Source organism: Drosophila innubila, assembly GCF_004354385.1.
Source record: "Drosophila innubila isolate TH190305 chromosome 3R unlocalized genomic scaffold, UK_Dinn_1.0 2_E_3R, whole genome shotgun sequence".
Taxonomy (NCBI): domain Eukaryota; kingdom Metazoa; phylum Arthropoda; class Insecta; order Diptera; family Drosophilidae; genus Drosophila; species Drosophila innubila.
Window position 1 is genome coordinate 2169221 of NW_022995380.1, and position 25556 is coordinate 2194776.

Genomic DNA, 25556 nt, shown 5'->3' on the forward strand with positions numbered 1-25556 from the left:
GCAGGGAATGTTGTTATCAGTAAAATGTATCTTGTATATTTTGTTTGAGATATCTCAGAGTTAGTTACATAGTCTTTGAATCAAACCTATTCTAAAAATTGTGCTGCTTTAGAGCTTATATCTGTATATTTATGTGTAATACAGTATTTCAGAATCTTAAAAGGATCTCAGTAGTTCTCATATTCGCTTAACTTGATCAGCAAGAGTCGAAGTTTTCTGGCTTCAAGGCCAATGGTCAGGGGTTCGCTGGGAATCTGTTCCGTGGCCGCGTAGATATTTGCCGGAGTGAATAAGCCGTATGCTTCACAGGATTTTAAAAAGTTGAGCACCTCCTGGACCGCCGGATAGGGCAAAATAATGTTCTGCTTTGCCATGCCGGTAAGCAAGCCGAGCATGCAGCGTTTCACATGCAACCAAGTGTCCGCATAGAGACGCGCACCTGATCCACCTTCGAGGGCGTGGGCGATGCGGGACAGTCCGAACTCATAGTTGGATTTGGCGCAGTATAAAGTGCCCACCACGAGATTGACAATGCACAGATGATGATACTGTTTGCCCTGGTTACCCTTTAGCTCCTCGGCGTTTTCCACTTTACGCATCAGCTCCTCGGCCTCCTCGTTTTGAAAGGTCATGATGTATGAGACGCAGAGATTGGCTAGCACCGCTGCGGAAACTGACATGATCTACAAATGATTCAAATTATTTCAATTCTTCTGAAAACTACAATGATTTTTACCCACATCATCTGAGTGCTGCCGAACAATGGGCTCGTAGAAGGCAGCCGCCTCCTTGTACTTGTCCTGCATGAAGAGCACGTGACCCGCGTTAAGACGCCACACGGAACAAATGGCGTTCTCGGAACAGAACTCGGCGCTGGAGCGAAACTCACGCTCGGCGCCCAAAAAATCATCCTCTCGCCAAGAGATCCAGGCGCGTGCCATAACCACGGGCAGATAACTATAGACAGGAATAGTTAATCCGAATCAAGAAATATGAAAGATAATTAAAATTCGGCAAGCATTATTGCGCGCAAGTTTTGCACACTGTTGAATAAAATTAATATATTAATATAAAAGCTAAAAAACTGAATATTAATGAATTTATTAATTATATAAAACAAACGTCAAATTAATAATTTTGTTCAAATTGGAAATTAATTTATGGCAGTTGACTTTTGTGTAGATCCGAAAAATTAAATCTCTCACATTTAATGAACTCCGAAATTTTTAAGCAGCCAATTTTTTTTTTAATCTCTAGAGATTCATGATGTGTTGTATACTATAAATAAAATATTGTTGGTTATTAACCAAACAAAAAAAAATCAATTGAAAAACAATACAATTAAAAAAAAAGTTGTCGCAGCCGCAATTTGAACCCACAACCCAAATCCAAAAGAAATTTAAAACTACGGTGGATCAACCCATTGAGCCACATAGGCCATTAGCTAATTTATGCTATAGTGCAATGTTGTTGTAGTTCTCTGTTTTAAGATTTCAAAATAGTATATATAAAAACATTATATGTCAAGCTGTCAAGTATGGCAACACTGCGATCATCAGCTGGTAATATTAAGATATACATATATATGTTAAATATATATATATTTAATTAATTCACCTTGTGTAGTATAGCAATGTCATTTCAAACACGCCTCAAGTGCTATTTTGTGTCGATTTCTGGTCATAAAAAGTTTGTGATTTTCAGCTTTCTACGCCACTGTCCACGTTTAAAGTGAGAAGGATCATTAATATTCTGAGCTGGCGTATACTTGATGTATTACACTTGCAACAAAGCGCACAGTTTTAAATAATATTGTATTTAAAATAGCTTCATTGCAATGCAGTACACGCCGGAGATCTACTACAATGCCGATCAAAAAATATGGAGTGGTAAAGAACAGCCTGCATATTTTTCAACAAATTTATCAATAGGCGAGATCATTTTCCACGAAATGCAACGCCATCCAAAGTTAATAGCGCAAGTCAGTTGCATAAAATACTATACATATATAATTTTTCTGATCATTACTTTCTCAAACTCTTCTTTTTAAAAGATTTCCGATACAGAAAATACCTCCCTGAGTTGGGAAGAACTTTTCTTGAATTCCAAACGCGTGGCCAGCTACTTGAGAAACTTGAAACTAGAGCAATCGGATATAGTTGGCATTATAGCTAGAAACACTACACATATATCTGCTGTGGCCTATGGCTGCTTCTTTAACGGCATTGCCTTTCATTCCGTTTACTTAAATTACGAGCAAGGAGTGATTGAAAAACTGTTTGACATCACTAAACCCAAGATTATCTTTTGCGATGGCGACGAATATGAGAAGGTGAAAGCTGCAACAGAGAAGTTAAATGTAAAGATTGTTACAATGCGGAATCACAGGGATGGTTCTATAAGCATTCAAGAGGTGCTGACTACACCGATTGAACCGAACTTTAAGCCGGCACGTCTGGAACAGGGAAACAATCAAAATTTGGCAATACTTTGCACTTCAGGCACTACGGGAACTCCTAAGGCAGTGACTATACCCAATACTACCGTAATGGTGAACATGTGTTCGTAAGTAGACTGACATCAATTCCATCATCAGTACCGTCCAACACCTACATTTTTTTATTATAGTTTCGTAACCAGTTCGGATGTACTGTATGTACAGGGCTCTTTGGAATGGCTGTCGGGACTTGTAATTACCATTCTATCTGGAATACGCAGTGCTCTTCGAATAATATCTGACAAAAATTTCAGTCCTGCGGATATATTGCGACTTGTAAAAAAGCACAAGGTGACTTTTATAATTCAAGCTTCTGCCCAAATGGCACAGATAGCTAACTGCCCCGAATTTGAGGGGGATTGCCTGGACAGCTTACTGTACTGTCTGTATGGCGCTGCTAACTGTTCTATCAAAGTTCAACAGAGCTTTCGCCGTCGCCTTTCTTCAAAGTGCATCTTAATTTTGGGATATGGTCTCACCGAGTTGGGTGCCATGGCATCTTTTAATTATCACTTTGACCAGAAACCAAATTCGTCGGGACGCTTGGGGTGCGGTAACAAATTGAAAATACTCAATGAGCAGGGAGAATCTCTAGGTCCCAATGAGGTAGGTGAGGTGTGTTTAGACACCGGGAGGTATTGGGCTGGGTATTACGGAAATCCTGAGGAAACTCGAAAAATTCGAGACAATAACATGTGGTATCACACGGGAGATTTGGGCTACGTAGATGAGGATGGCTTTCTCTTCATTGTGGATCGCAAAAAGGATATGCTCAAGTACCAGAGCATCATGTATTATCCTCAAGAAATAGAAAATGTAATAGCCCAAATACCTGAGATTTCTGAAGTCTGTGTCTTCGGCAACATAAATATATTCAATGGAGACGAAGCTGCTGCTGCAGTTGTCAAGAAACATGGAGCCCAGCTAAAGCCCCAGGATGTTATTGACTATGTGGCAAAGCATGTCAAAGCCACTTACTTGCAGTTGACTGGAGGAGTCTTTATAGTGGATGATCTGAAGCGTACGGCAAGTGGAAAAACGGATCGACGTGCCACAAGGGCTTATTGCTTGCAAAATGATACAGATAAACTAATCTAATTAAGAAATAAGTGTTGGTCCAGAGAAATGTAAAATAAATTGTTGATAGTCCTGAAACGGTTTTTAGTGGGTAAATGTCGTAAGCTTTGGTTTTTTTTCACCTTTAAGAAGTTGACAACACTGTTTACAAGTGTATCGAGTCAAGGTTAAGCGATGCCATTAAGCGTTTTTAACAATAATATAATAGTAAATATCTAAAAAGTATAACAAAATATAAAAAAGAACAGATCTGTCTGTAAAAAAAACTCTCATATTTTTATTATTTTATTTTAAAAATAGTAATATTTAAGTTATTAAGCTAATATTATTATTTTTGTTTTGTTTTTTTCTTCTCTATTAACGCTTCTGCAAGGTCTAACTAAATATACCTAGGGGTTCTGTACACTAAGGAGTTTATTAGTAGAGTGTAAAGACTATAAAGAAATTTAACGACTCTTCTGCTTTACGTAGAGCTGTCAAAAAGCTTCCGTAGAGAAATTTTCAAGAAGAGCTTCACCATTGGCTCAACAGGCTGTTTGGACTATATAGATTTTATTCTCTAGAGAACGATAGTGATTACTGACTCTACCCTGCCCATACCAACATTGATCCGATTCGGCTAGCTCCGATATATGCAATGTCTGCAGAAAAAAGAGGGATCTTTACCAAGTTTAATTAGTACAACACAAATAACTGCGAGATAGGTTTAATCAATAATGCATATGTATACATTATAGGGTCTGTAAAGCCTGCTTCAAGTCGTTACACAATTCGGGTCAAAATATTTACATTCTGCTTGTGTAAATTGATGCTTTTAGCTACTTACAGTTCCAGTGCCTGCTCATAATCCTTGAGAGCATCCCGTAGTGCCTGCTGTTCGCTGGTTGCTCTTACCTCCTGGACACGAGCTGCGAGACTACGCAATTTTCCCGACAAGCTGGAGGCGAGTGTTCCCAGTTTCTTTTCCGCCAATTCTCCGCTGGTTTGGGCCGTAATCAATGCATCCAGCAGCTCGTAGAGATACTGCGACAGATACTTATAGGTGTAATCCGAATAATCCGCCAGGATGTCGGCGGCGGTCTCGTAGAGTTCATGCTTGCAGCAGGTGAGTAAAATGTTGGCAAAGGTCTCCTTGGGACATGCTGGAGCACCCAGTTGCAGGAGGAAGGCCAATTTACGCAGACCGGCCACAGGTCCCTGGGCATCCGTCAATGCCATGTTGTGCAATGTGACGGGATCGAGTTCACTCTCCGCACGTGGCGGAAGATCGAGTAAAGCATCGCGTGCAGCCTCCACATTGCCATCCTGATACTCCAGTGCCGCCTTCAGGTTGAGAGCCTGTGTAATGCCGGATAAGGCCATGGTAATGGGATTGCCAACACTCCGAGCGCTGCCATCCGTGTCCACTTGAGCACCGATGCCCAACTCTGGATGATTTCGCATGCCACGCTCCACAATCTCCGAGGTGTAATCCAGCGCCTGTGCCCGCTGCTTCCGTTGAAAGTGCGCCAATGCCACATTGTAGGCCACCAATGGGTTAAAGCCTCCAACCTGCAATGCCGTTTGGAAACGCTGCACCGCCGCCTCGTGCTGATCCGCCTGAAAGAGCAGACATCCCTCATCGTTAAGCGTCTCCGCTGTTCCCTCGGAACGCTGATTGAGCAGACTCTGAGCTCCCGCATAATCCTCACTGGAATACAGAATGGCACTCTGCAATTGCAGGCACTGTTCCCGCAGCTCCAACTCCTTGTCGCCAATCTGTTTCAGGACACGCAGCGCCTCCGTAAAGTCTCCCGCCTGATAAAGTGACTGAGCGTGGTAGAATCTGCAATGGATACACTCATGGTCAAAATAATAAGGACACCAGCATCAATTAGCTTTTAGACAAGGCTGTTAGCCGGTCTTCAACAAAACCTGAGAAACAAAAAAATTTTAATAAGTAAGAACTACGCAATAAAGAGATCCCAACTGAGCATTCAAGTTTAAAATTGAAGTTTTAAAGGTTTTAGCGAATTGTTGATCCATCTGAAATATTTGAATTATTAACCGTTTTTACCATACAAATTAAAAAAATTTTAAAAAGTTGAATATGGCTCTTAATATTTGTGTTTCTTTATGGATATGAGTTACATGCCTCTTTCAGGACTTATTGAAGTATTTTTCAGTTGGCGAACTGGTTTATTGGCCTACTGAACCTTCACTCAATAAGTTCCAGTCCTAACATATATGTAACTGGTGCCACTAATAAAAAATCCAAATATTTTTCAGAAAGTTCCATCCTTTATAAGTACTGTGTCCAACTTTGAGCTTAATTGGATTATTAGTTTGTCAACTTAAAAAACTTAAAAAACGATACTTTTTGTAATTTTTACACAGTGAAAAAATCTGAATTCTCTTGCATTGAAAAACATTTTTTTAAATAAAAAAAAAAAAAATACTTTTGAAGCCAAGACATTGCATGATAAATGTTATTCAGACTCTGCCCTGTCAAAAACAACGGTTAGTGATGGTATGAGAGGTTAAACGTGGTCGTACAAACACAAATAATGAAGAACTCTCTAATCGTCCAAATTCGGCAGTTGTTCCGGAAGATATAAGAAAATCTATAAAATCCATTTTTCGGATCGTTAAATAAAATTGAGGGAGGTAGCCAAGAAGTTAAGGGTTTCAGATAAAAGTATTTTCACAATCTTGGGTGAACATTTGCCTATAAGAAAGCTGTTCTCAAAATGGTTGCCGCGTTTGCTCAAAATCGGTCAAAAATTACATCGCATTGATAGAGAAGCGATGGAATCAGAGTAGATTCTTAGAAAAATATTAGATAGATAAATAAAATCTAATTTTGTACAAAAGTTGTTGTTTTATTAGTTTAGCCCGGGACTTAATGAGTGATGTATTATATAACTTAAATTTGTATACGAATTTTGTGAGATTTTTGGTTGCTTTCACCTATTTGTGTGGCACCCCTGTATCTACCCAAGCTGCAGACTCACCTGTACTTGGCTTCCTTGGGCACCAGTTGGCAGAGTTGCTTATAGCAGCTGGCCGCCTCCACGTACTTCTGGGCATGGTAGTAGCAATGTCCAAGTGTGGATTGACCTGCTCGCGTATTTGCCACCTCGCCACAGTTCTCAATGCATTCAATGACATCCTCGTAGCGTTTATCTTTGATCTGAGACCAACAAGTGGGATGGTAATGCCAATGCTTTATGTCTGCTACAATTTACTTACCAGATTGTAAATAGTTCGCGTAACATGACCCTCCCGCAGAATTATACCCTGATGCAGCATTTTGAATTCTACTTTGGGTTTTTCTCATGAAATGAAAATTGTACACCGTTTTTTTTTGTTATGGCGTCTTATGACGTAGTCATGGTTACCGTTACTTTCCACTGCTTATTTATGTCTCTGTCTCTGCCTGTTTCCAGCTTTGGCAACGTCAACGAGGCTTACAATAATTGCTCAGCCGAGTCGGATTTTTAAGTTGCCCAAACCGGATCATGAACCGAAACTTTAAAATTATTTAGCCCACAAATGAACATACATATATTTAATAACATTCTTGCATATATGGCGCACATATTTGAGACTTCTGTTAAAAATAATATTTAATTCATTAGGTTAGGTTAATTTTTTTAAGCAATCAACTCTTAAAAAAAAAACCAACTCAAATTTAAAACAATTATATAAATATTGGGTTTATGAAATTTAACCAAGTTTCAAAACAAAACGTTAGGTTCAAGGGACTTAAAAACCGGTTCACGAGTCGAACCTAAATCTTGTTCTAAGGCTCGAACCACCGAATCGAATCTTTTCCAAAATGCTGGTGGTTTGCAGCCTTGGTTTTAACTCTTTTATTATTTCCGTGAAAACTCATGGCTTGCACCACTGTGCAATGGCTCAATATGCTAATTAGATTTAGACCAGGGCCGCCGCATGGAAGCCACAGAAAGTGCATTGTGTTTCTGGCGCGATGCAAGCTCAGTAGCTGATTGAACCGCGTCGTGTGCAGGTATCCAATCCTTTTCGAAGCAATGGCCATGGATGACTACGATGATGACAGTAAGTGGAACTATGACAAAACTGAGTCTGGTGCATTCATCGAGCTGCAATTTTATGTCAATTCTAGTGAGCAGCGTGGGCGTAACCACGGCACGCATTGAGAATCAACAGCAGCAGCAACAGCATCATCAGTACCATCAACAAGGACATGGACAGGGACCCCAGCAGGGACAGTACAGTACGGGTGCCGTCAAGGTGGGCGGATGGCGCTACGAGGATGCGAGTCGTTATATTGGCGAGTGGAATCAGCGTGGTCAGAAGCATGGCATTGGCCATCTGCAGTTTGCCGACGGCACCCGCTACGATGGACAATTCCAGGAGGGACTTAGCCAGGGTCTCGGTTCCCTCTGGTTTGCCGATGGTGCCAAGTAAGTAGAAGTAAAAATTCTAGAAGTAAAAATGAAAATCCGTCTACATAATGCCCGTTATTTAGGCCCATAGTCTTGGGTTTAAAAACTAGTTAACAATTATTTTAACTCTTAAAAATTAATGTTAAATTTGTTATATATCCTTAATTAAATTTATCTGTAACAAACGGCCATATATTTGGTGTATTAATTGAATCTATACATTCTAAACTCTAATGGTTTAAAAATTACTGCATACATTCAGCCGCTTGATTTAAATCATAGAAATTTTTTAAATTGGAAAGCATTTTGTTTTTTCGAAATTTTTAAATTAAAATTTATTTTTGATAAATCTATAGCTAAAATATCTTTTAGTTGCTTATTTATTTATTTTATTTATTTAACGTTAACTAAATGCAATTGATCAAAAGAAATTTAAAATTGATTTGAATTCCAAATTAAAGTAATATTATACTTATTTATTAAAACCCAAAAGTTCAAAAATAAAATTAGATATTTAAGAGTCTAGGAATGTTAATGAGGCTTTAACGAGACATAAAAGAATTAGCATAAATATCGTTATATTAATCCGATATTGCGGCAGTTTAAAAGGAAAGGTTTAATCTCGAAAGTGATCCTTCTAAAAAACTATGGGGGTGGTGAAACTATCGCGAAGGGTATTCAAAATAATATTTAATATCTCTAACTCTTATAGCGTTTTTAATACTTTGTAGGAATTAAACTTTATCTGTAAGCTAAACTTATATAGTCTCAAACCTCTAATAGTCTCTGAGATCCAGATGCTTATACAGTCTGGCATCTGATATTATGATGTCTGCCAAGCCTCCATTCCAAGTTACACTGCGAGTACCAAGTATAATAAAAAATATTGCATAAAATGTAATAACAAAATAGCAATTCTGAATTTCGCAAGCTAAAATCAATGCTTATTAATTTCGAAGATTACTTGGAGTGTCTTCTGCTGGCATCATTTAACTGAATTCATGTTTCTTACATGTATTTCAGATACGAGGGGGAATTCCATCAAGGCTGGTTCCATGGCAACGGCATTTTCTGGCGCTCGGATGGCATGAAATATGAGGGTGAGTTTCGTGGCGGCAAAATCTGGGGATTGGGACTGCTCACATTTCAGGACTTTACACACGGCTTTCCACGCAACGAAGGCTACTTTCAGGACTGCCGCTTCATGAGGAAACGTCGATGTCCAGAGGTGGTTCAACGTGCCCAAAAGTGTGCTCTTATGGCGCGCTCCCAATGCGATAATACCTATTAATAAGCCAAGTTGACAATAAAGAGAAACTCGTTTAACTTTTGTGCGTTTTTTAGTCAGTTTATCAAATGATTTAACGTTAATAACAATTTGATTGGCGGCTCGTTAATCCTCCCCGCCAGGTGCGCCCACAAGGAACCATGCATTGCTAGTCTTCACCGCGGTATTCCTCACAAGGCGCTTGGGATCGTCCAGAGTCGACGCCAAAGCCAGCGTTACATCCTGTTTATGGGGCAGTAAAACGTATGTCGGATACTTGGTAATATCAAAAAGCAGCTGCAGCGCTCCAATTCGCACTTGCTAAAATTCAAATTAATTAATTAATCATGAGATCCACTTTGAGAGCAGGTATCGCTTACCATGTTCAGATCCGTCTTCAGCTTGGCCAGTTCAATGCAACTGGGTATCAGATGTCCCAGATGCGTTTGGAAATATGCATCCTGCTGTTGCACAAAACTCTCACAGATCTTCAGGACAATGCACAGCGAGTGTGCATCCTTGTGCGCGTCCAGCGTTTTAAAGAGCAGCGGTGCTAGTTGCTTAATGTTCAGCCTTATCACCGAATGGGGCGTGGCCTTCAACACATAAATAAATGCCTTCATATGATGCTCACAGTAGCTGCCCAGCTTGGAGCCCAGTTTGTTCATAATTGTGTGAAAGAATTTCTGCTTGTACAAGTATTTGACCACGGGTAAATCCAGTTCCGGATACTCCGCAGCAACGATGTCAAAGGCCAAGGCGGCGGCGGTGCAGAGCGTGGGATGCTCCAGCAGTTCAGACAGCTGTGAGTGAGAATATAATGGTAATGTAATGCTATAAAGGGAATAAAACTGATTATTACTCACATCGCCAACAATGTCGGCTGCCTCCTCAAAGCCGGCAACCACTAGACCCTTGGCTATCCAGGCCATTAAATCCACAGCGCGCTTATCGCCGGCTTTAAGAATTGCCTTTAGTTTATCTGTAATGCGCTTAACTTGGTCGCGATTCGATTGGTTGTTGTCCATTTTGTTGACCAGGCTACAGAGCAAGTGGTGTGCAATGCCACGCAGTTCCTCATTATCCGAACTCAGAGATAATTTCGTCAGATCGTCAAGGAGACGTTCAAAGTGATCATCCATTGAGATGTCCTTATGCAAATAGCCCAACAGACCCTTGGCCACATACAGATGCGCCTCCAGCTGCAGCTGCAATCCCGGCAGATACTCGCTGACAATGGCACTCTGCTCCGAGAGTGGCAGCTGTTGCATGATGCGACTGAGAGCAGCGGCAATCAACTCCAACGATGCCTCTGGCAACTGTGACGTCTGCTGTGCCAGCTCGATAAGTTTGTGCAGCAGGTTTGATTGCTGTTGCAGATCCACTATGAAGTGTTGATCCTCCTGATTGAGCAGCGAGTTCAGTGCTTCCAAGGCAAGCAGACGCACTGGCTCTGCAGATGTGGCACTAAACACTTGCTTCATCACCAGCTCGAGAATTCGTTGTGTGAATGCCATTTGCGGCATAAGTGGGAGAAGATTTGCATAAATCTTGCGCTTAATGAACTCCGAGAAGATTTCAAAGTTTCGCATGCAAATATCAATAAAGTTGACCTGCAACTCCACCGGCTGCAGTGCCCCCAGACTGACAGTGAGTGGCTTGAAATTAAGATCAATATCCGGATGACTTATCAGCTGAACCAGCGCCTTGTAGACCAGTGCCCGTTGTGTCTCGCTCAGCACAGGTGCGCACTCGGAGAGCACTGACAATGCGGAGCGTTGCAGTTCCAGATCTTGTTTCTTAACATCGAAATCCTCACGCTCGCACAGTCGGAGTGCGGCAATCACATCGTCCTGCAGTGGCACCACAATGCCTTTGTCCAGTTGCAGCAATGAATCGCGCAAGGCCGCCAGCTTGTACACCTGGGAGATGATGTGATAGAATCGTATGCGCTGCTCATCGGCGTCCAAGTTCAGCTCGGATTCCTGCAGCTTGAGCTGAAAGGTGTTGAGTATCTTGTCGCCGGCAAAGGAAGCATCGCCGGAGACGCACATCAATGCTATTGCTGTAGCTGGATGGAACAGCCGTTGATGGACATCGGTTAAATGTGTGAGCACCACGCCCAGCACAATGCTCTGGTAATTGTGACTGATGCTTGGCACCTTGGAGGCACTTTTCAGCAGTTCGGCCAGTGCCTTCAGTGCGTTTCTAAGCACATCGGCATTGTCCGAGCCCGGAAATGTTTCTGCTTTTAATGCCTGCCAGATTTGATCGAAATGCGGCTCCAGTGCTGACGGTGAAAACTTAAGCGCCGCTTGATGCTGTTAAGAAATGAAGGATTATAGATGTTGCAACCCCAAAAGAGGTAACACAACTTGCCAGTAACTCTATGGAATCCAGCTTGGCCACCAAGAGCTCACTGTCCAACTTCTCCACGGCCAGAGCCACTGTCCACTCGGCAAACTGTTCGCTGGCCACCAGACAATTGGTCAACTTTTCAGCTAGAGCATCGCGTGTTATGGCCTCCGGATCCTGTTTGCTGGGATTGAAATCGATGGGAAAGTAGCAGGCAAAGATCTCAAACATCTCCTCGGCTAAATGCAACAGCGGATACTGCGATATAAATTCCGGCATAAAACTAAATATAATATCCAAATTGCGCGGATCACGCTCGCCATCAATCGAGTTAATCAGACCATACAAAAAGTCGCCAGACATTTTGACAAGCTCTATATATTGCGGAAACAATAAGTATATAATTAATCAATGAAAATTAATCGATATTTAAGAGTATACGACTATGAGGTACCCATTACTCCATTTAAATATATGTATATTAATTGCATCTATAAATTTCAAATCAAATTATGATACGATTAAGTAGGATGATTGGAACTAAACCGAATCGAATATTGGTTTCAGTTAGGGTTTTAATTATGTTTTTTTTTTTTTTGGTTTCCGGTTAGGAAAATTTTTATATATCGGTTTCGTAACGGTTACCGGTTTTTGTAGTTTTCGGTTTCGAAATAAAAAGTTGTAGAAATGTTAATATATAAACTAAAACTCCTTAATTTTCAAAACGAACTATTTAATAAGTTCAATATTTAAATTTAAAATCAAAATAAGTTTAAAAAGGAAGGAAAACAACTTAACAACATAATTGAATTTAGTACATCATTGAAATAAAACTAACCGTTCATGATGAATCGGTTACCAATCGGTTATTTTGGTTTGAGCCAATTTTCATCGGTTAATACCGGTTAAAGGTTACGGTTTAATGATTCATTTTGAAAAGTGTATGTTGGTGTATCGCAGTTTCCAAGAATTATGTTCCATATATATGTTTTATAGGATCTTCTACGCCTCCTTCTGCCTTTTACATACCCTACATTCAAACTCACCTGGCTGGAAATGCAGCGTAATATATTTTAAGATGTTAAAGATCTTGGTGCGATCGCCACGCGTCTGAGACTGACATGTTGTGTACTGGAAGAACGCTTGAAGCAGAAGAGTCACATTTGCAGCTGGCAGATCCTTCATCCGCACCAGGGCATTCATGCCCTCAATAATGGCGGGCATGACATTGTGATGATCGCGTAGACGATCAGTGTAGAATGTGGTCAGGAATTCCAACTGTTTTGAGTTCAAGAGATCGGTGGGCAGAGCATTCAGCACTGCAGATAATAAACTTGTGCCCGCCACGCGTTCTTCAGTGTCCTTTGATGTTAAAGCAAAGCCCAGCTGTTCGGCCAGATCCGAAATGTTATAGATGCGGCCGCTTAGGTCTACAAGTTAAAAGACAAAAGAAACCCCATACAGCAAATGGAAAACAGCTGACTTTGTCAATTTCATGGGAATCGCTTACCATTTGCAATTTGTTTAGCCGCTGCTTGCAGTTTAACATCGCTTTTTAGAGCCTTCTCAAGTAATTCACGCGTGGGCGTTGTCATTTTGGGCGCCGTCGCTAGCGTAAGCGCTAAATTTAACAAATAACTTAATCCAAAATATAAACGATGGGGTTCGACAGTCCGCTCTTCCTCGTTATCTGTTAAGGGGGTCTAGACACGCTCAAATGCTTCACGGACGTCAAATTTGACTTGGCATACATACACGAAACAACAAGGCTTGTATATATTTCATACCTTTTCAATTGAATGATAATTCCATGTGTGCTTGTCAAACAGTGACTTACAAAGATATTTCTCTATGTCTGAGAACCCAATGGAAAATTATCGCTTTATTCACAAATTTTTTTTATCAAATCTGATCGTGTTTGGCCGCCATTACGACCAATAACTATAGTTGACAACTCTAGAGCCAACTAACTGTGGCGCCATGTCGCTAAATTTAAATTAAGGTATTGGAAATATCAAAATAGCATAACTTTGCAATAAATTAAAAATATTTAGAAAATGTAATGTTTGAAATTACATAAATTTAAGATAAACATTTCAATATAGGTTTAAGGCTTTTCATCCCAAGCGAAGAGAAGTTACAAATTTAATTATGAAATCAACTAAAAAAAAGGCAGAAAATTCCAACAAAAATTTTCCAAAAATTTAAAAAATTCGAGTTTTAAAATAAAGAAATTGTCAAAAAAATATATCTTTAAAAAAAATTTAATTACCAATTTTGACAATTGACCCAAAATTGTACCTGCTGCCAGATTGGTGAATTTAACAGGGTGGCAATCTTTCGATCTGCTTTCGCATTTGGGCCAGGTGGCAAGGCTTTGTCTCTAAGTCCGAACGATTCGATACAACTCTAGTATTAAGCAACAACAATCGCCGCAGAAGTCGCAGCACCCGTTTTGTATTAGCTAGCGCATCAGTTTAAAATTAAAACAAATAAAGTTTCTAATCAAGTTTGAGTTTGTAACGAAGTGTAACAAAGCCAGTGTACTAATGTCCATAACCGTAAGTAAATTGGCCGCCATAAACAAACATAGATAATTTTAACGTCGACGTCGCTGCTGACGCCCCCACGTAGCGCTTACAAAAGTAAAGAAAAAAAAATGTTAAAGATGCAAGTGGAAATGCAATGTGAATAACAAGCCTGTAATTAAAGTAAATTCTATTAAAAAGTTGCATTTTATATGCATTTAACTGGTAGCAGTGATCGTCCAATTTGTGTGTGTGTGTGTCTGACGAAACTTAAACGCCGCGGAAATTTGAGCTCTGTTTTTTCTTAGCTTGTTCTTGTGTAAGTGTATGTATGTGTGTGTGTGTTTTAAGAGCGCGCGTGTGTTGGTCTTTTTTTTTTTTGTATTTTTTGCATACAACGTCGTTGACTTGAAAGAATTATTCAAAAGCCCCAACGACGACTCAACAAGGTCAAGCGCCTTATTTGTCATCCACAAGGTTCATAATAATTTTATTAAATTTTCCCAATCGGCATCGGATTCGGATTCATTTTGAGGCTACAGACAGACTCGGAAATGGGAGCGCGTCGCAAGTTGCACGTTCAATTTTAAATTTGGTGACAGCGGCAGGCTGAACAATTGTGCTTATAATTAGCGCACTTGCTTTTTGTATGTATGTACTAGTGTACTTTTGTAGTTGTCATCGGTCGTTGCCATTGCTATCTTCTTTTATTATTTTCGGTTATTTTGAGACTGGCACTACGCGCCGTTGATACTCACTTTCCATTTTTACCTGCAAGTGTGAGTGCGATTGTCTGATTGTGTGCGTGTGTGTGTGTGTGTGAGTGACAAAGCCGCTGCGTTGCTTCCGTTCTATTGTGTGAGAGGAAACTACAATGGAAAGACAGCGAAGGCAGAGCAGAAAGAGAGCGCCAAGGCGAGAGAGTAGCTTACGCACAACAACAGCAACAACAATGACAAGAAGATGTAGAAGAAGAAGAATATGCCTATGACTTTAATTGGCACTAATCTTTGTTTCGTTTTTGGTTACAATGACAACAACCTGTTCCGATTTCGAGCAGTTACTGCGAGGTGGCAAGCAAAAGACAACCACTTGCGTAGGAATGACCGTAATGGCCAAAACTACAATTGAAGAAATATGCGAGAATGCCAAATTAGCAAGAGATATGGCGATGACGGGAAACTACGACTCGGCCTGCATTTACTACGAGGGATTGCAGGTAAAACAATCATCATCATCCATCCCATTATAAGATTCTATCTATCTTTACTTATTTACAGGGTATGTTGGCGCGCCTGCTAAAAAGCACTGTCGATCCCATGCGCAAGGGCAAATGGAATATGGTAAATTGGAGTTGTGTGAATAACCCCAAATTTTTAAACTTGTTAACCTTACAGTATTTCAATTAACGTATATTGAGACAACTAACTATAATTTACTTCTTTGACCTTAACTTTTCTTTTATTTTTGTTAATTATATGTAAATTTTATTTTTCCTTTAAGTACTTCCTATAATAATATCAATTGAAATTGATAACCGTTACTGAGACCCTAACCAAAACAACATTTTTTATTATACCGAAATCCCGAAATTTGTTAAAGCGATTATTAACCGATTCATGTTCAATTTTGAATTAAAATTTGAATTTGATCTTAAAAACCAGATCTTTTTGAAATGCGAGATTTTTTGTTTATATTCTAACGTTTTTATTATATTTTTACCAAATATTTCTTTTTTTTTGTAAAACCGAAACATACAAAAACCAGTAATCGTTACGAAACCGATAAAGATTTTGTGCAATCGAAAATCAAACTTAAACCGATATTCGATTCGGTTTGATACCGTGATGTTCTCCTTAAATTTTTGTTAATTTAAAAACCTAGCTGCTGTAAAATCTTGTAATCGTAACTGAAGTTAAATAATTAAATGTATTTCTTTTGCAGATAAATCAGCAAATAAATCAGGAGCATGCTAAAATCAAGGCCATACAACGCACACTGCAGGACATTTCATTGGATTTGCAGAACACGAAATTTGCCCACAAGCTGCGATCGCAGCTCAGCGAAGAGAGCAATGTGAACAAAGATCCCGCTGCCTGGTTTAAACCAGATCCCGATATATGGACACCACCACCCAAAGATCCAGATGTCTGGGGACCACCCAAACCGCCGCCGTCCATACAAACAGTGGGTAGACGTGCCACAACATCAAATAGCCGCCGTACAACAGCCGCCCCGCAATCCAGCAGCAGCCGACCGAGCACAATCCCACAGAGCACTGGACGTAATGGTCCTGCCACGACGCGTAGTAACCGCAACTCGGCCTCCACATCGAACAGTGCACGTGGCGGGGCTAATGGTCGAGTGGGAGGACGCAAATTGTCCACCTCAAACAGTAACGTCACATACAGTAATATTAATAACAATAATAACGATGGCAAAGATGATGAAGCGACGGCAACGGGCAGCAATGGCACCACAGCCGATGGCGAGGGAGCGGGGGAGCAGCAGGCAACCGAGGAGGAGCGCAAATTTCAGCCAAACAATCACATCGAAGCGGAGCTAGTGGATATACTAGGTGTGTAACGGAAACCACTTTTAATCTCACTGGTATCTCGAATAATCTAGTATTTAATCTCATGCTTAGAACGTGATATACTGCAAAAGAATCCAAAGGTGCGTTGGAGTGACATTGCCGATCTGCACGATGCCAAGCGGTTGCTGGAGGAGGCCGTCGTGCTGCCCATGTTGATGCCCGACTACTTCAAGGTGCGTCATCATCATCATTATTACCCCCCAACTGGCTGAATCATCAGTCGACATAGTTTCTTATCGTTGCACGGTGGTCACGTTAACCTGTCGCCTGACAAAAGACATTATCAACAATTCTGCAAAAACTTATCGTAAATGCAAATACTAAATTTTACAGGAGAACCATTGTTTCCAAATCGACAAATTAATTTTGAATTATTTTTGAAACTTTAGTAGTTGGCGCTATAATATTTTAACTGGTAATAAGTTAGGGCATTTTAAACAGATTTGCATCAAAAGTTAATTTGAGTACAGCTGAAATATTATTGACAAATTCCAATTATCTAGAAACTATTATAGTACCAGTAAATCCGGAGTGTTCCATAAATTCAAAATCAAACTAAAAACAATTAGAAACTCGTAAATTTTAAATTGGATTTCGGTTGGTTCACATGAAACACTCCTGAATATTTTTGCAATGTATTTAAAATGTTCTTGAACTTCGATTCTATTTTGCGAGCAGATTTCAAAACTTCTTGAGAATTCAACAAAGTAACTACCTAGCTAACTAACTAATTAGAATTATAACTTACCAACTAAAAAAGACGTAGTTGAAGTTTAATTTCCAATCTTTTAATAGAAAAAAATTAGACTATTACATTTCCGATAAAAATTAGGAGAGTCACTGTATTTAAATCCAAATTAACGAATTAATTATTATTAACGTTTCATTTGTGATTATTATTTTACTTTCATTATTTCGTTTATTTTTTTATATAACTTTTTATTAACTAACGCAAATTTAAAATACTTAAAAAACCCCGTGGGGGCATTCAGCAGGTTTTTCAATCAGTAATAGCTTTCTTACTTGTGACGAATCAGTAATCAGTACCTGTTAAAAGACATGATTCCTTTCATCGTTCGTAATAAAAAATCAGTATCGGGTATCCCACTATTTGTACTATACATTTATTGTGATGCCGTTACCAAAATTTTACATTTTTGATTGTTAAAAATGAACTGTTAAATGTGAAAAATAGTTATCAGGTATCATGATTGGTGATCAAAGTTACCTGCTCAATACCCGCATTATATCTAATTTTTAAGTCTATATCATGTTGGCTTTTGTTTGTTTAAACTTAAGTTAAAATTTGTGTGGCAAATGCTTTGATTCTACCCACTGTGCTCTGTTTATGTTAATTAATTGCTTGCACTAATATCATTTTGTGTAATTCTGCAGGGTATTCGACGCCCCTGGAAGGGTGTCTTGATGGTTGGTCCGCCCGGCACGGGCAAGACAATGCTGGCCAAGGCGGTGGCCACCGAATGCGGCACCACTTTCTTCAATGTTAGCTCCGCAACGCTCACGTCCAAGTATCGTGGTGAATCGGAGAAAATGGTGCGATTACTTTTCGAAATGGCACGTTTCTATGCGCCCAGCACGATTTTCATTGATGAGATTGATTCGTTATGCTCGCGACGCGGCTCCGAATCGGAGCATGAGGCATCGCGTCGAGTTAAATCGGAGCTGCTGGTGCAAATGGATGGCGTGGGCGGCGGGGAGGAGCAGGCAAAGGTTGTCATGGTGCTGGCGGCCACCAATTTCCCCTGGGACATAGACGAAGCACTGCGCCGACGATTGGAGAAACGTATCTACATACCACTGCCGACGGGCGAGGGACGTGAGGCGTTGCTCAAGATCAATTTACGCGAGGTGAAGGTCGACGATAGCGTCGATCTGAACTATGTGGCCAATCAGCTGGAGGGCTACTCTGGCGCAGACATTACCAATGTTTGCAGGTGAGTCAACAATCCACTCAAAAGTTGCTAGAAAGTGTGAATAATCTATAATTTGTATCATTAGGGAGGCCAGCATGATGTCCATGCGACGCAAGATAGCCGGATTGACACCGGAACAGATTCGACAGCTGGCCACCGAGGAGGTGGATCTGCCCGTGTCCGAGAAGGACTTCAACGAAGCCATCAGTCGCTGCAATAAGAGCGTGTCCCGGGCGGACTTGGATAAATATGAGAAATGGATGAGGGAATTCGGTTCGTCATGATGGCGCTACACACCCCAATCCCAATTCCAATTCCATATCCCATCATCCATTTTAGACATATATTTATGTATACACATGTATTTTTGAAGAACTACAAGATGAAAGCAACAAACACACATACAGTTTTAACAAGCTTTTAAAGTGTTAACCGGCCGGAAAAATAGAAAGTTAAACATACTATTTTATATAAAACATTTTGCATATGGATATCAATATGTATATATATGATATATGCACGACGATTTGATATATACACGAAGCGTTGGAATTCAAAAGACTAACAGTTCTTAAAGAGGAAACTAAAAAAACAAAAAGAGGAATTTGAATGCTAAGCAACAAACTTTGTTTTCATCTGCAATCTGAAATTGAACTAAAAAAGCAATCACAATAAACAACACATGCACAATCCTTCCAATTCAATCCTTATTAATGATAAACTCATTCTAATCTAAGCCTAAACTAAACATGCCGCTTAGCCTTTGGCTTCATTTAACATTAGTCCTCCCTTTTAATAAATATTTATAATTTCTGTTTCTATTTTTTTTTTCCATTTCACACACTGTCTAATTAATGTAATATTAATTTTGATTAATTATAATATATATAGCATAGTGTATATTTTTTATCTTGCGAAAGAAAGAATTGTGAAACCGCCTATGTACTTAAAAATGCAATATTGAACATTTTAAACAAATAAACACACAAAGTTTTTAACTCAAATAACGTTTGCAATTTATTTGTTTTTGTTTTTTTCTTGCCAAGGTGATATTAAATTCTCTCTCTTAAAAAAAGCAATATAAACAAAGCACTTGATGAGTCATACTTGACGTGACGATCGCTATGGCAGCATCTCTATACTCTACTAATACAAATAGGGTACTCAATAGGGTCGCGATGGCGGTGGCATTGGCATCATTGGACCCATCATCGGATAGGGTACATTTCCAGACTGATAGAAGCCACTGCCCCCCGTTCCAGGCAGATTCCCATAGGCTGGAATATTGCTGTGACGCTGTGACGCAGCAGAGGATTGTTTACGTATCAGTTCCTGCATTTTCTCGGCCTTCAATTTGCGGAGATGCATTGTGCGGCGACTGCTGAGAAACTCGTCAAGAAATGTGTCCACATTGATCTCGTTGTCTGTAAACTTTTTCACGCACTCCTCGGTCTTCTCCTCGCTCTCCGACGCATTCGTTTGCAGCAGTGCCAATGCCGTCTCCTGGTTAGCTCCGCCGGACTTGGCCTGGATCTGTGTCAGCAAATCTTGGACGGCAGCACAACTATTTCGTCCTTCCTCGGTTAATTCGGCCAATTTGCTGCGCAATTCGATGATTTGTGGCTCTTTTTCAATGTTCTTTTCGGCTCTGTTGCGATTCTCCTCAAATACGCGCACCTTTTGTGTTTTCAGCGACTCCAAAACTTCGTCGACTTTGTCGTCCAGTTTGTCGTCATTGTTGAGCAGTTCCTTGAGCTGCTCAGAGCTCATGGGAAACAGTGATGATTGCAATTGATTGAGATATTCTTGGTACATGATGCTATCACAATTTTTTATATTTATTTTCGTTTTGTTTTTCGTCTCGTATTCGGTTGCTCTTTTTGTTTTTTTCTTCCCGAACACCCGATAACACTTTCTTAACAGTGACATTAACATACACATCAATGCACTGTTAATACCGATAGTTATCGTTGCTTAAAAAATACCTGTAGTTAACAATTTGGATACCTTTAATTTAAAATCATTTATCTATTTATTGTAAATTCGAAAAATTCAAATCAACTTGGTAATATTTTAAAAGAAATATCACAACAATTGTTGCTGAATAAAATATCGATAAGAACTGGGCTGTGTCATCGAAAAGTTTTTAGAAAATAAACACGATTGTTGCTGAATTAAATATCGATAGCAATAGATGCCGCGCCGAGTTAAATTTAAATTTTAGGCAGCGCAAATAACAAAATGCAATTTGATGTAAATTTAAAATTCGAAATTATATCAAATAAGAGTGAAAATTTTAATAAAAGTTTTAAGTTCGTCATCTCTCAGAGAGAGAAGTTACAAGCTTAATTCTAATAAAAATATCAAAAAAATATTGTGCAACAATTTTAAAAATTCCTTTTGGGACGCGTGGCCAACCTTCGGTATCTACTTCTTTAATTAAAATTAAAACAGCATATTTTAACTACTTACATATTTTGATATGATTTATGTTCAATATTAAAACATATTCAATTTATGTACAAACAATATTTATTGATATTACTTAATCAAGAGATTATACGTTTGATTTGGCGCATAAATCTGCAATGGATTGGCCGCATAGATGGTCACCGGCAAGTTCCACACCATTGTCTCCACAGGCAGTTCGGCGGGTGCTTTCAATTCCCCGGAAACAGGATTCGGAGTCCCAAAATCCATCATGATGCTGGTGACAAACTCGAAATGCAAACGCCACTTGACATCCACAAGATCCGTCCGGAATGTGGGCGTCACATGCAACGGAATGGGCACAACAACCTGCGTCTGCAAGGTGGCATAACAGACCTAAAAAATATGTAATACAAATATATATAGGAATATCAAAATTGGGGAACACTTTAAAATCACAAAACTAAGAAAGTTTCAATTAGCAAATCAAAATGTTAAAATCAATGTCAAGCTCAATGTAATTGAAAATAAGAAAAGAAATAGAAAAATGTAAGAAAATGAAAAAAAAAATTCAATTACATTTTGCTTGATTTTTGTCATATTTCCTGTCAATTTGATTAGATTTCTGAAATATTTTAAAAAACGATTCATCAAAAACACCAAATGTCTAAAATTTATCAAGATACATTTTCTAATATATTAATAATTGAATTATATTGAATAATTTTTTAAATATTTAAAAAAAACGAATCAAAAAAAACCCCACATATTGTCTAACATTTATTAAGATTCATTTTCTGATGTATTGAAAAATCAGTCTGATGTATTGAAAAATGAGTCTGAAAAATCAAAGCTAATTTTTTTAAATTTATATATTTTGAATATTCTTATGTTTTTGTTTTTGTTCATGTAATCTTTACAAATATTTTCGAAATTTACGTAAGATATCTCAATAAGGTTTGAATATATAAATTCAGATGGAAAACAAACCTGATGTGAGGTTGAAATGGTGCTCAGCTTGCCGGTCGGTGCGGGTTCATCCTTGTTGCGTGCACTGCCAGATGTTTCCGATTTATGCATATTGTCCACAGCAATTCCACTAGCAATGCTTGCCATATCAAAGGAGTTGAGCGAGGAGACATCATCGCCGGCTGGGACTTGGGTCTGCTCAGGCTGGGGACGTATGGGAAGCTCCTGTTGTTGCAACTTCACGGAGAATTGAACGCAACGCACTTGACAGTTGCCAAAGTCCAAGCTGCCCACAATGTCTTCGCCCAGCTTATAGGCGGGCTTAAAGAGACAGAAACGTGCCACGAATCCCCGCTTATTCGAAATTCTATAGAACTTTGGAGCACGCCGTGCGGTTACATTCTGTAAAGAGCATCTGTTAGCCTGTGTGACACGAGTGAAAATGAAAGAGGACACGCCTTTAGATGATGCCAGGATATTTCCAGTTCGCTGATTTCCCGCTTCTCCAGAAACGGATTTGTTGGCGCCAGCTCCTCGTTGGTTTCCACCGTGACGGGCAACTCATCCGGCCGTGCTATCATTGGAATGGGCAGCACTCGAATGGGCACAGTCAGCATCTGCACCTTTGACTTGACCCGCTGTGTCGCAATGGTGATTTTGTAAAAGTATCGAATGTCATGACCCCGATACGTTGGCGGTCCATCCCGAGGCACCATCTCATTGAAGAAATCTGAAAGGGTCTAAATTTATTAGTAAAACTGGATATAGGAAATTAATTATTTCAAAACTGCTACAATAATACATTTTCTAAATTCCTTCAACAAAATGATTAACAACTTATGCAAGATTAATGTCTTCAAGAACAACATCAACTACAATTTTTCAAGAAAATGTTTGGGTAAAATAAAGATTCATATGTTTGATATTTTATTTTTAAAATTGGAATTCTTTTTTAAATTTGTTCCAAGAACCATAGGAATGAGTAGTAAAATAAGTATTTAAGTAAATATCCTTAAAAAAATATTTCTTTTTTCAAAGAAATTGTGTAAAACTTTTGACAAAACAATTTCTTAACTAACTGTGTGTGTGTATGAAAGTGTATTTAGTCGCTTACAGCTTATTTGACACACTACATTTTGAAATATTTTATTTTTTATTGCTTATTTAGGATATTTTTAATATATAAAAATGAAAATTATCTTATTTAGCTTCAGCTTGAACGTTTAACAATTGTGCGTTTAAATTTCTTTCGTATCTCATTCCAGTTAAAACATAAGTTAATTTCAAATTTGTAATATGTAAGAGTAGTGGGTCAAATAAGCTGGGAGCCACTGTATGTACATTAGGGTGCATCGATTTGTATAACACAAAAATATATGAAAATTGTTAACCCTAATTCGTAATCTACGGTCGATTTCAATTTGCGGTACTCACACATTTTGGTCTCTCCGGGCTTCAGCTTTAGATCGCAAAATAGAATCTTCGGTTTGGTGGTCACAATCACCTCGCCAGGTGCTTGGGTCACCGCATCGAGAGCTGTGCGTCCAATGAGTTCTGTCAGCTCCGTCGTTTTGTCGGTCGAAGGCGTGCTAAAGTTGGTCTTCCGATAACAATGCAGCTGCACCGAGGCCCAGGCCAGATTCTCCAGGCTACAAAATATATATATTTATTAATATCATTTATAACTAAATTTGCGTATTGTTTACTTTGCATTGTTGGCATTTCGATCAGTGGGCTTCAAATGCTCCTCTGCAAACACTTTATGCGTGAATTCAATTAAGCACTCAACGCATTCGCCCGTCGCATATATTGCCGAGTCTGCACGCACCAATTTTGCTTTTATTTCAATCATTTAATAGCATTTTATATTAATATGTTTTTTTAAGTTATTGAGAGATGTTGCCACCTCGCAGAAAAAGTTGCCCTTTATTTTAACCTTGCCAGACTTTTCAAAAAATATCTTATTTTGAAATAAAAAGGTTATTTTTCCCATTTTGATTCAGAATTAAAAAAATATTTGTAGAATTTTTGTTAGTTTGTTTAATTTTGATCATTTTTATATTTATATTATGATACAGTGTAAGCAGTGCTAGGAACGTCCGAGAAACAACTATCACACTAGAAGGAATACTAATGGCAAAACATAACTAAATATATATTTTGAAAAGGGCCATATTTCCGGTTGATAGCAATTTTAAAATTGTTTAGCAATCGAACTCTGAAAATAGCCAGAGCTAGCTATAAAGTAGCTAAGTTGGCAACTGATATTTAACATAACAGTCACAATAGCAGTACACTGCTATTAACAGAATGCTACGAGCTATCGATAAACTTTCGTTTCGCTTTGTGTTTTGATTGTCTCGCTTGCATCGCTTTTCGTTTCGCTATCCGTTTTGAGTTCCAATTCAGTCGTCGTCGCTTTCAAACGTGTAACGCGCGTGGTTCGCGCTTTGTTCGTTTTACAAAATTCGTTGAATTTCCAAGAAAATAAATTGCAACATCAACAACGCAACAAGTGTAAAAGTGTTGTGCATATATTTCAAATATATTATAGTGCAAAACAAGTGCTCAATCAATTTGTTGCTCGCCATAAAGTTTTTTTCTGTTTGGATTTGCATTCTTTTTTGATCTGCGCGATCTGTGCGTCAAAATGTGCAGCTATAACAACAACAACGAAGTTAACAAATGTTTAATTGCTGCGTTAATTTAATTAAGCGTGGCAGCGAATTTGTTTTTCAATTGTGCTACTAGTGAAAATTGTTAGTGTTTCTTTATGCTGGGATTATAAACGTGTTTATTTTGGATTTAAATTAGGCGGCGAAACGTGCCAAAAGGTGAGTAATCCATAAATTGTTTTCAATTCAGCTTAATTACTGCAAATTATGCGTTTGTTGGACTACCCTTTGAAAAAAACAACAAAAATGCAACAATTGCTATGTCCGGCTTAGCAACAACAACAACAGTAGCGTTGCATTCCAACGTCATCGGCATTTTGCCTTCATATTTTGCTTCGTTTGATTTTTCTAGTTGTGGAGAATGTCGGACGCCACCCGCTATATACTTTGAACTTCTTTTAACGCTCCCTCGCTTACACACACACACACATACATACATACATACGTAGTTGTTGTTATTGCTTCCATCTGCATAGGTAAAAAGACGCTACGTTGATTCGGATGTGGTTTTGCGCTTCAAAATCTACACAAGAACAACAACACAATAAGAAAAGGGTGCGTCGACATTCATTGTTGTTGTTGTTTTCACTGTCTTCTGTTTTTGTGTTTTTCTGCTTTACTTTTTGCTGTTCACCTTCGTACGGTTATCGCATCGTACATTTTGCTCTGCCGTTTCGTGAAGATGTTGCTGAGGCTCCAGCTTTCAAAAGTCTCCACTAACTCACACGCACACCCTCACGCATACAAGCACAAACAGTTATACCTGTTTTTGTTGTTGTTGCTGTTGTTGAGCGCAGCCGCCGCTCGCGAGTATTT

The 25556-nt window shown here is 39.0% G+C and overlaps 8 protein-coding genes and 1 long non-coding RNA gene across 14 annotated transcripts in view; 4 read left to right on the forward strand and 5 right to left on the reverse strand.

Moving 5' to 3' along the window:
* Window positions 1-98: 98 nt before the first annotated feature.
* On the reverse strand, window positions 99-6865 carry LOC117792976 (tetratricopeptide repeat protein 30 homolog). The gene is made up of 5 exons (XM_034633332.1): window positions 6806-6865; window positions 6568-6746; window positions 4401-5399; window positions 741-957; window positions 99-683 (listed from the first exon to the last, which is right to left on the reverse strand). Exons 1-5 carry the CDS (start codon window positions 6863-6865, stop codon window positions 168-170), a joined length of 1971 nt encoding a protein of 656 aa, XP_034489223.1. The 3' UTR covers window positions 99-167.
* LOC117792979 (probable 4-coumarate--CoA ligase 3) lies at window positions 1823-3652 on the forward strand. Its single transcript, XM_034633335.1, has 3 exons — window positions 1823-1981; window positions 2054-2565; window positions 2629-3652. The coding sequence occupies exons 1-3, from the start codon at window positions 1838-1840 to the stop codon at window positions 3593-3595; spliced, it is 1623 nt and encodes a 540-aa protein (XP_034489226.1). The 5' UTR covers window positions 1823-1837; the 3' UTR covers window positions 3596-3652.
* Window positions 6866-7541: 676 nt separating the features above from the next.
* On the forward strand, window positions 7542-9313 carry LOC117790614 (MORN repeat-containing protein 4 homolog). The gene is made up of 3 exons (XM_034630108.1): window positions 7542-7636; window positions 7704-8004; window positions 9010-9313. The coding sequence occupies exons 1-3, from the start codon at window positions 7609-7611 to the stop codon at window positions 9275-9277; spliced, it is 597 nt and encodes a 198-aa protein (XP_034485999.1). The 5' UTR covers window positions 7542-7608; the 3' UTR covers window positions 9278-9313.
* On the reverse strand, window positions 9308-13308 carry LOC117790612 (MMS19 nucleotide excision repair protein homolog). Its single transcript, XM_034630107.1, has 6 exons — window positions 13119-13308; window positions 12655-13038; window positions 11633-11982; window positions 10120-11574; window positions 9634-10056; window positions 9308-9574 (listed from the first exon to the last, which is right to left on the reverse strand). The coding sequence occupies exons 1-6, from the start codon at window positions 13201-13203 to the stop codon at window positions 9380-9382; spliced, it is 2892 nt and encodes a 963-aa protein (XP_034485998.1). The 5' UTR covers window positions 13204-13308; the 3' UTR covers window positions 9308-9379.
* Window positions 13309-13978: 670 nt separating this feature from the next.
* On the forward strand, window positions 13979-19368 carry LOC117791948 (katanin p60 ATPase-containing subunit A-like 1). Its single transcript, XM_034631890.1, has 7 exons — window positions 13979-14169; window positions 15197-15355; window positions 15417-15479; window positions 16081-16714; window positions 16784-16905; window positions 18128-18687; window positions 18752-19368. Exons 1-7 carry the CDS (start codon window positions 14158-14160, stop codon window positions 18948-18950), a joined length of 1749 nt encoding a protein of 582 aa, XP_034487781.1. The 5' UTR covers window positions 13979-14157; the 3' UTR covers window positions 18951-19368.
* LOC117791951 lies at window positions 16741-17865 on the reverse strand. Its single transcript, XR_004618120.1, has 2 exons — window positions 17780-17865; window positions 16741-16999 (listed from the first exon to the last, which is right to left on the reverse strand). It is a non-coding gene; the product is annotated as an uncharacterized LOC117791951 (long non-coding RNA).
* Window positions 19369-19657: 289 nt separating the features above from the next.
* Window positions 19658-20675, reverse strand: LOC117791950 (vacuolar protein sorting-associated protein 37B). Its single transcript, XM_034631893.1, has one exon. The coding sequence runs from the start codon at window positions 20605-20607 to the stop codon at window positions 19831-19833; it is 777 nt and encodes a 258-aa protein (XP_034487784.1). The 5' UTR covers window positions 20608-20675; the 3' UTR covers window positions 19658-19830.
* Window positions 20676-21207: 532 nt separating this feature from the next.
* LOC117791949 (RAB6A-GEF complex partner protein 2) lies at window positions 21208-23917 on the reverse strand. The gene is made up of 5 exons (XM_034631891.1): window positions 23772-23917; window positions 23500-23714; window positions 22524-22795; window positions 22087-22467; window positions 21208-21492 (listed from the first exon to the last, which is right to left on the reverse strand). The coding sequence occupies exons 1-5, from the start codon at window positions 23915-23917 to the stop codon at window positions 21208-21210; spliced, it is 1299 nt and encodes a 432-aa protein (XP_034487782.1).
* A 495-nt stretch (window positions 23918-24412) lies between these two features.
* LOC117791946 (afadin) overlaps window positions 24413-25556 on the forward strand; it is a 55240-nt gene continuing 54096 nt past the window's right edge. For all 6 annotated transcript variants that reach the window (XM_034631884.1, XM_034631885.1, XM_034631886.1 and 3 more), the window contains exon 1: window positions 24413-24899. The gene's annotated coding sequence lies outside the window, so the exon portion shown is untranslated. The remainder of the gene's footprint in view (window positions 24900-25556) is intronic.

Coding starts and splice junctions, on each gene's coding strand:
- LOC117792979 (XM_034633335.1), top strand. CDS start 1,838: ATGCAGTACACGCCGGAGATCTACTACAATGCCGATCAAAAAATATGG. Junction 1,982..2,053: donor ATCCAAAGTTAATAGCGCAA/GTCAGTTGCATA, acceptor TCTTTTTAAAAG/ATTTCCGATACAGAAAATAC. Junction 2,566..2,628: donor GTAATGGTGAACATGTGTTC/GTAAGTAGACTG, acceptor TTTTTATTATAG/TTTCGTAACCAGTTCGGATG.
- LOC117792976 (XM_034633332.1), bottom strand. CDS start 6,865: ATGCTGCATCAGGGTATAATTCTGCGGGAGGGTCATGTTACGCGAACT. Junction 6,747..6,805: donor CGCGAACTATTTACAATCTG/GTAAGTAAATTG, acceptor TGTTGGTCTCAG/ATCAAAGATAAACGCTACGA. Junction 5,400..6,567: donor CCCAAGGAAGCCAAGTACAG/GTGAGTCTGCAG, acceptor TATCCATTGCAG/ATTCTACCACGCTCAGTCAC.
- LOC117790614 (XM_034630108.1), top strand. CDS start 7,609: ATGGCCATGGATGACTACGATGATGACA. Junction 7,637..7,703: donor GGATGACTACGATGATGACA/GTAAGTGGAACT, acceptor TGTCAATTCTAG/TGAGCAGCGTGGGCGTAACC. Junction 8,005..9,009: donor TGGTTTGCCGATGGTGCCAA/GTAAGTAGAAGT, acceptor CATGTATTTCAG/ATACGAGGGGGAATTCCATC.
- LOC117790612 (XM_034630107.1), bottom strand. CDS start 13,203: ATGACAACGCCCACGCGTGAATTACTTGAGAAGGCTCTAAAAAGCGAT. Junction 11,983..12,654: donor TACGCTGCATTTCCAGCCAG/GTGAGTTTGAAT, acceptor CGCAATATATAG/AGCTTGTCAAAATGTCTGGC. Junction 10,057..10,119: donor CAGCCGACATTGTTGGCGAT/GTGAGTAATAAT, acceptor TCTCACTCACAG/CTGTCTGAACTGCTGGAGCA.
- LOC117791948 (XM_034631890.1), top strand. Junction 15,480..16,080: donor GCAAGGGCAAATGGAATATG/GTAAATTGGAGT, acceptor TTTCTTTTGCAG/ATAAATCAGCAAATAAATCA. Junction 18,688..18,751: donor GACATTACCAATGTTTGCAG/GTGAGTCAACAA, acceptor TTGTATCATTAG/GGAGGCCAGCATGATGTCCA.
- LOC117791950 (XM_034631893.1), bottom strand. CDS start 20,607: ATGTGTATGTTAATGTCACTGTTAAGAAAGTGTTATCGGGTGTTCGGG.
- LOC117791949 (XM_034631891.1), bottom strand. CDS start 23,917: ATGATTGAAATAAAAGCAAAATTGGTGCGTGCAGACTCGGCAATATAT. Junction 23,715..23,771: donor CGAAATGCCAACAATGCAAA/GTAAACAATACG, acceptor TATATTTTGTAG/CCTGGAGAATCTGGCCTGGG. Junction 22,796..23,499: donor GCCCGGAGAGACCAAAATGT/GTGAGTACCGCA, acceptor AGACCCTTTCAG/ATTTCTTCAATGAGATGGTG.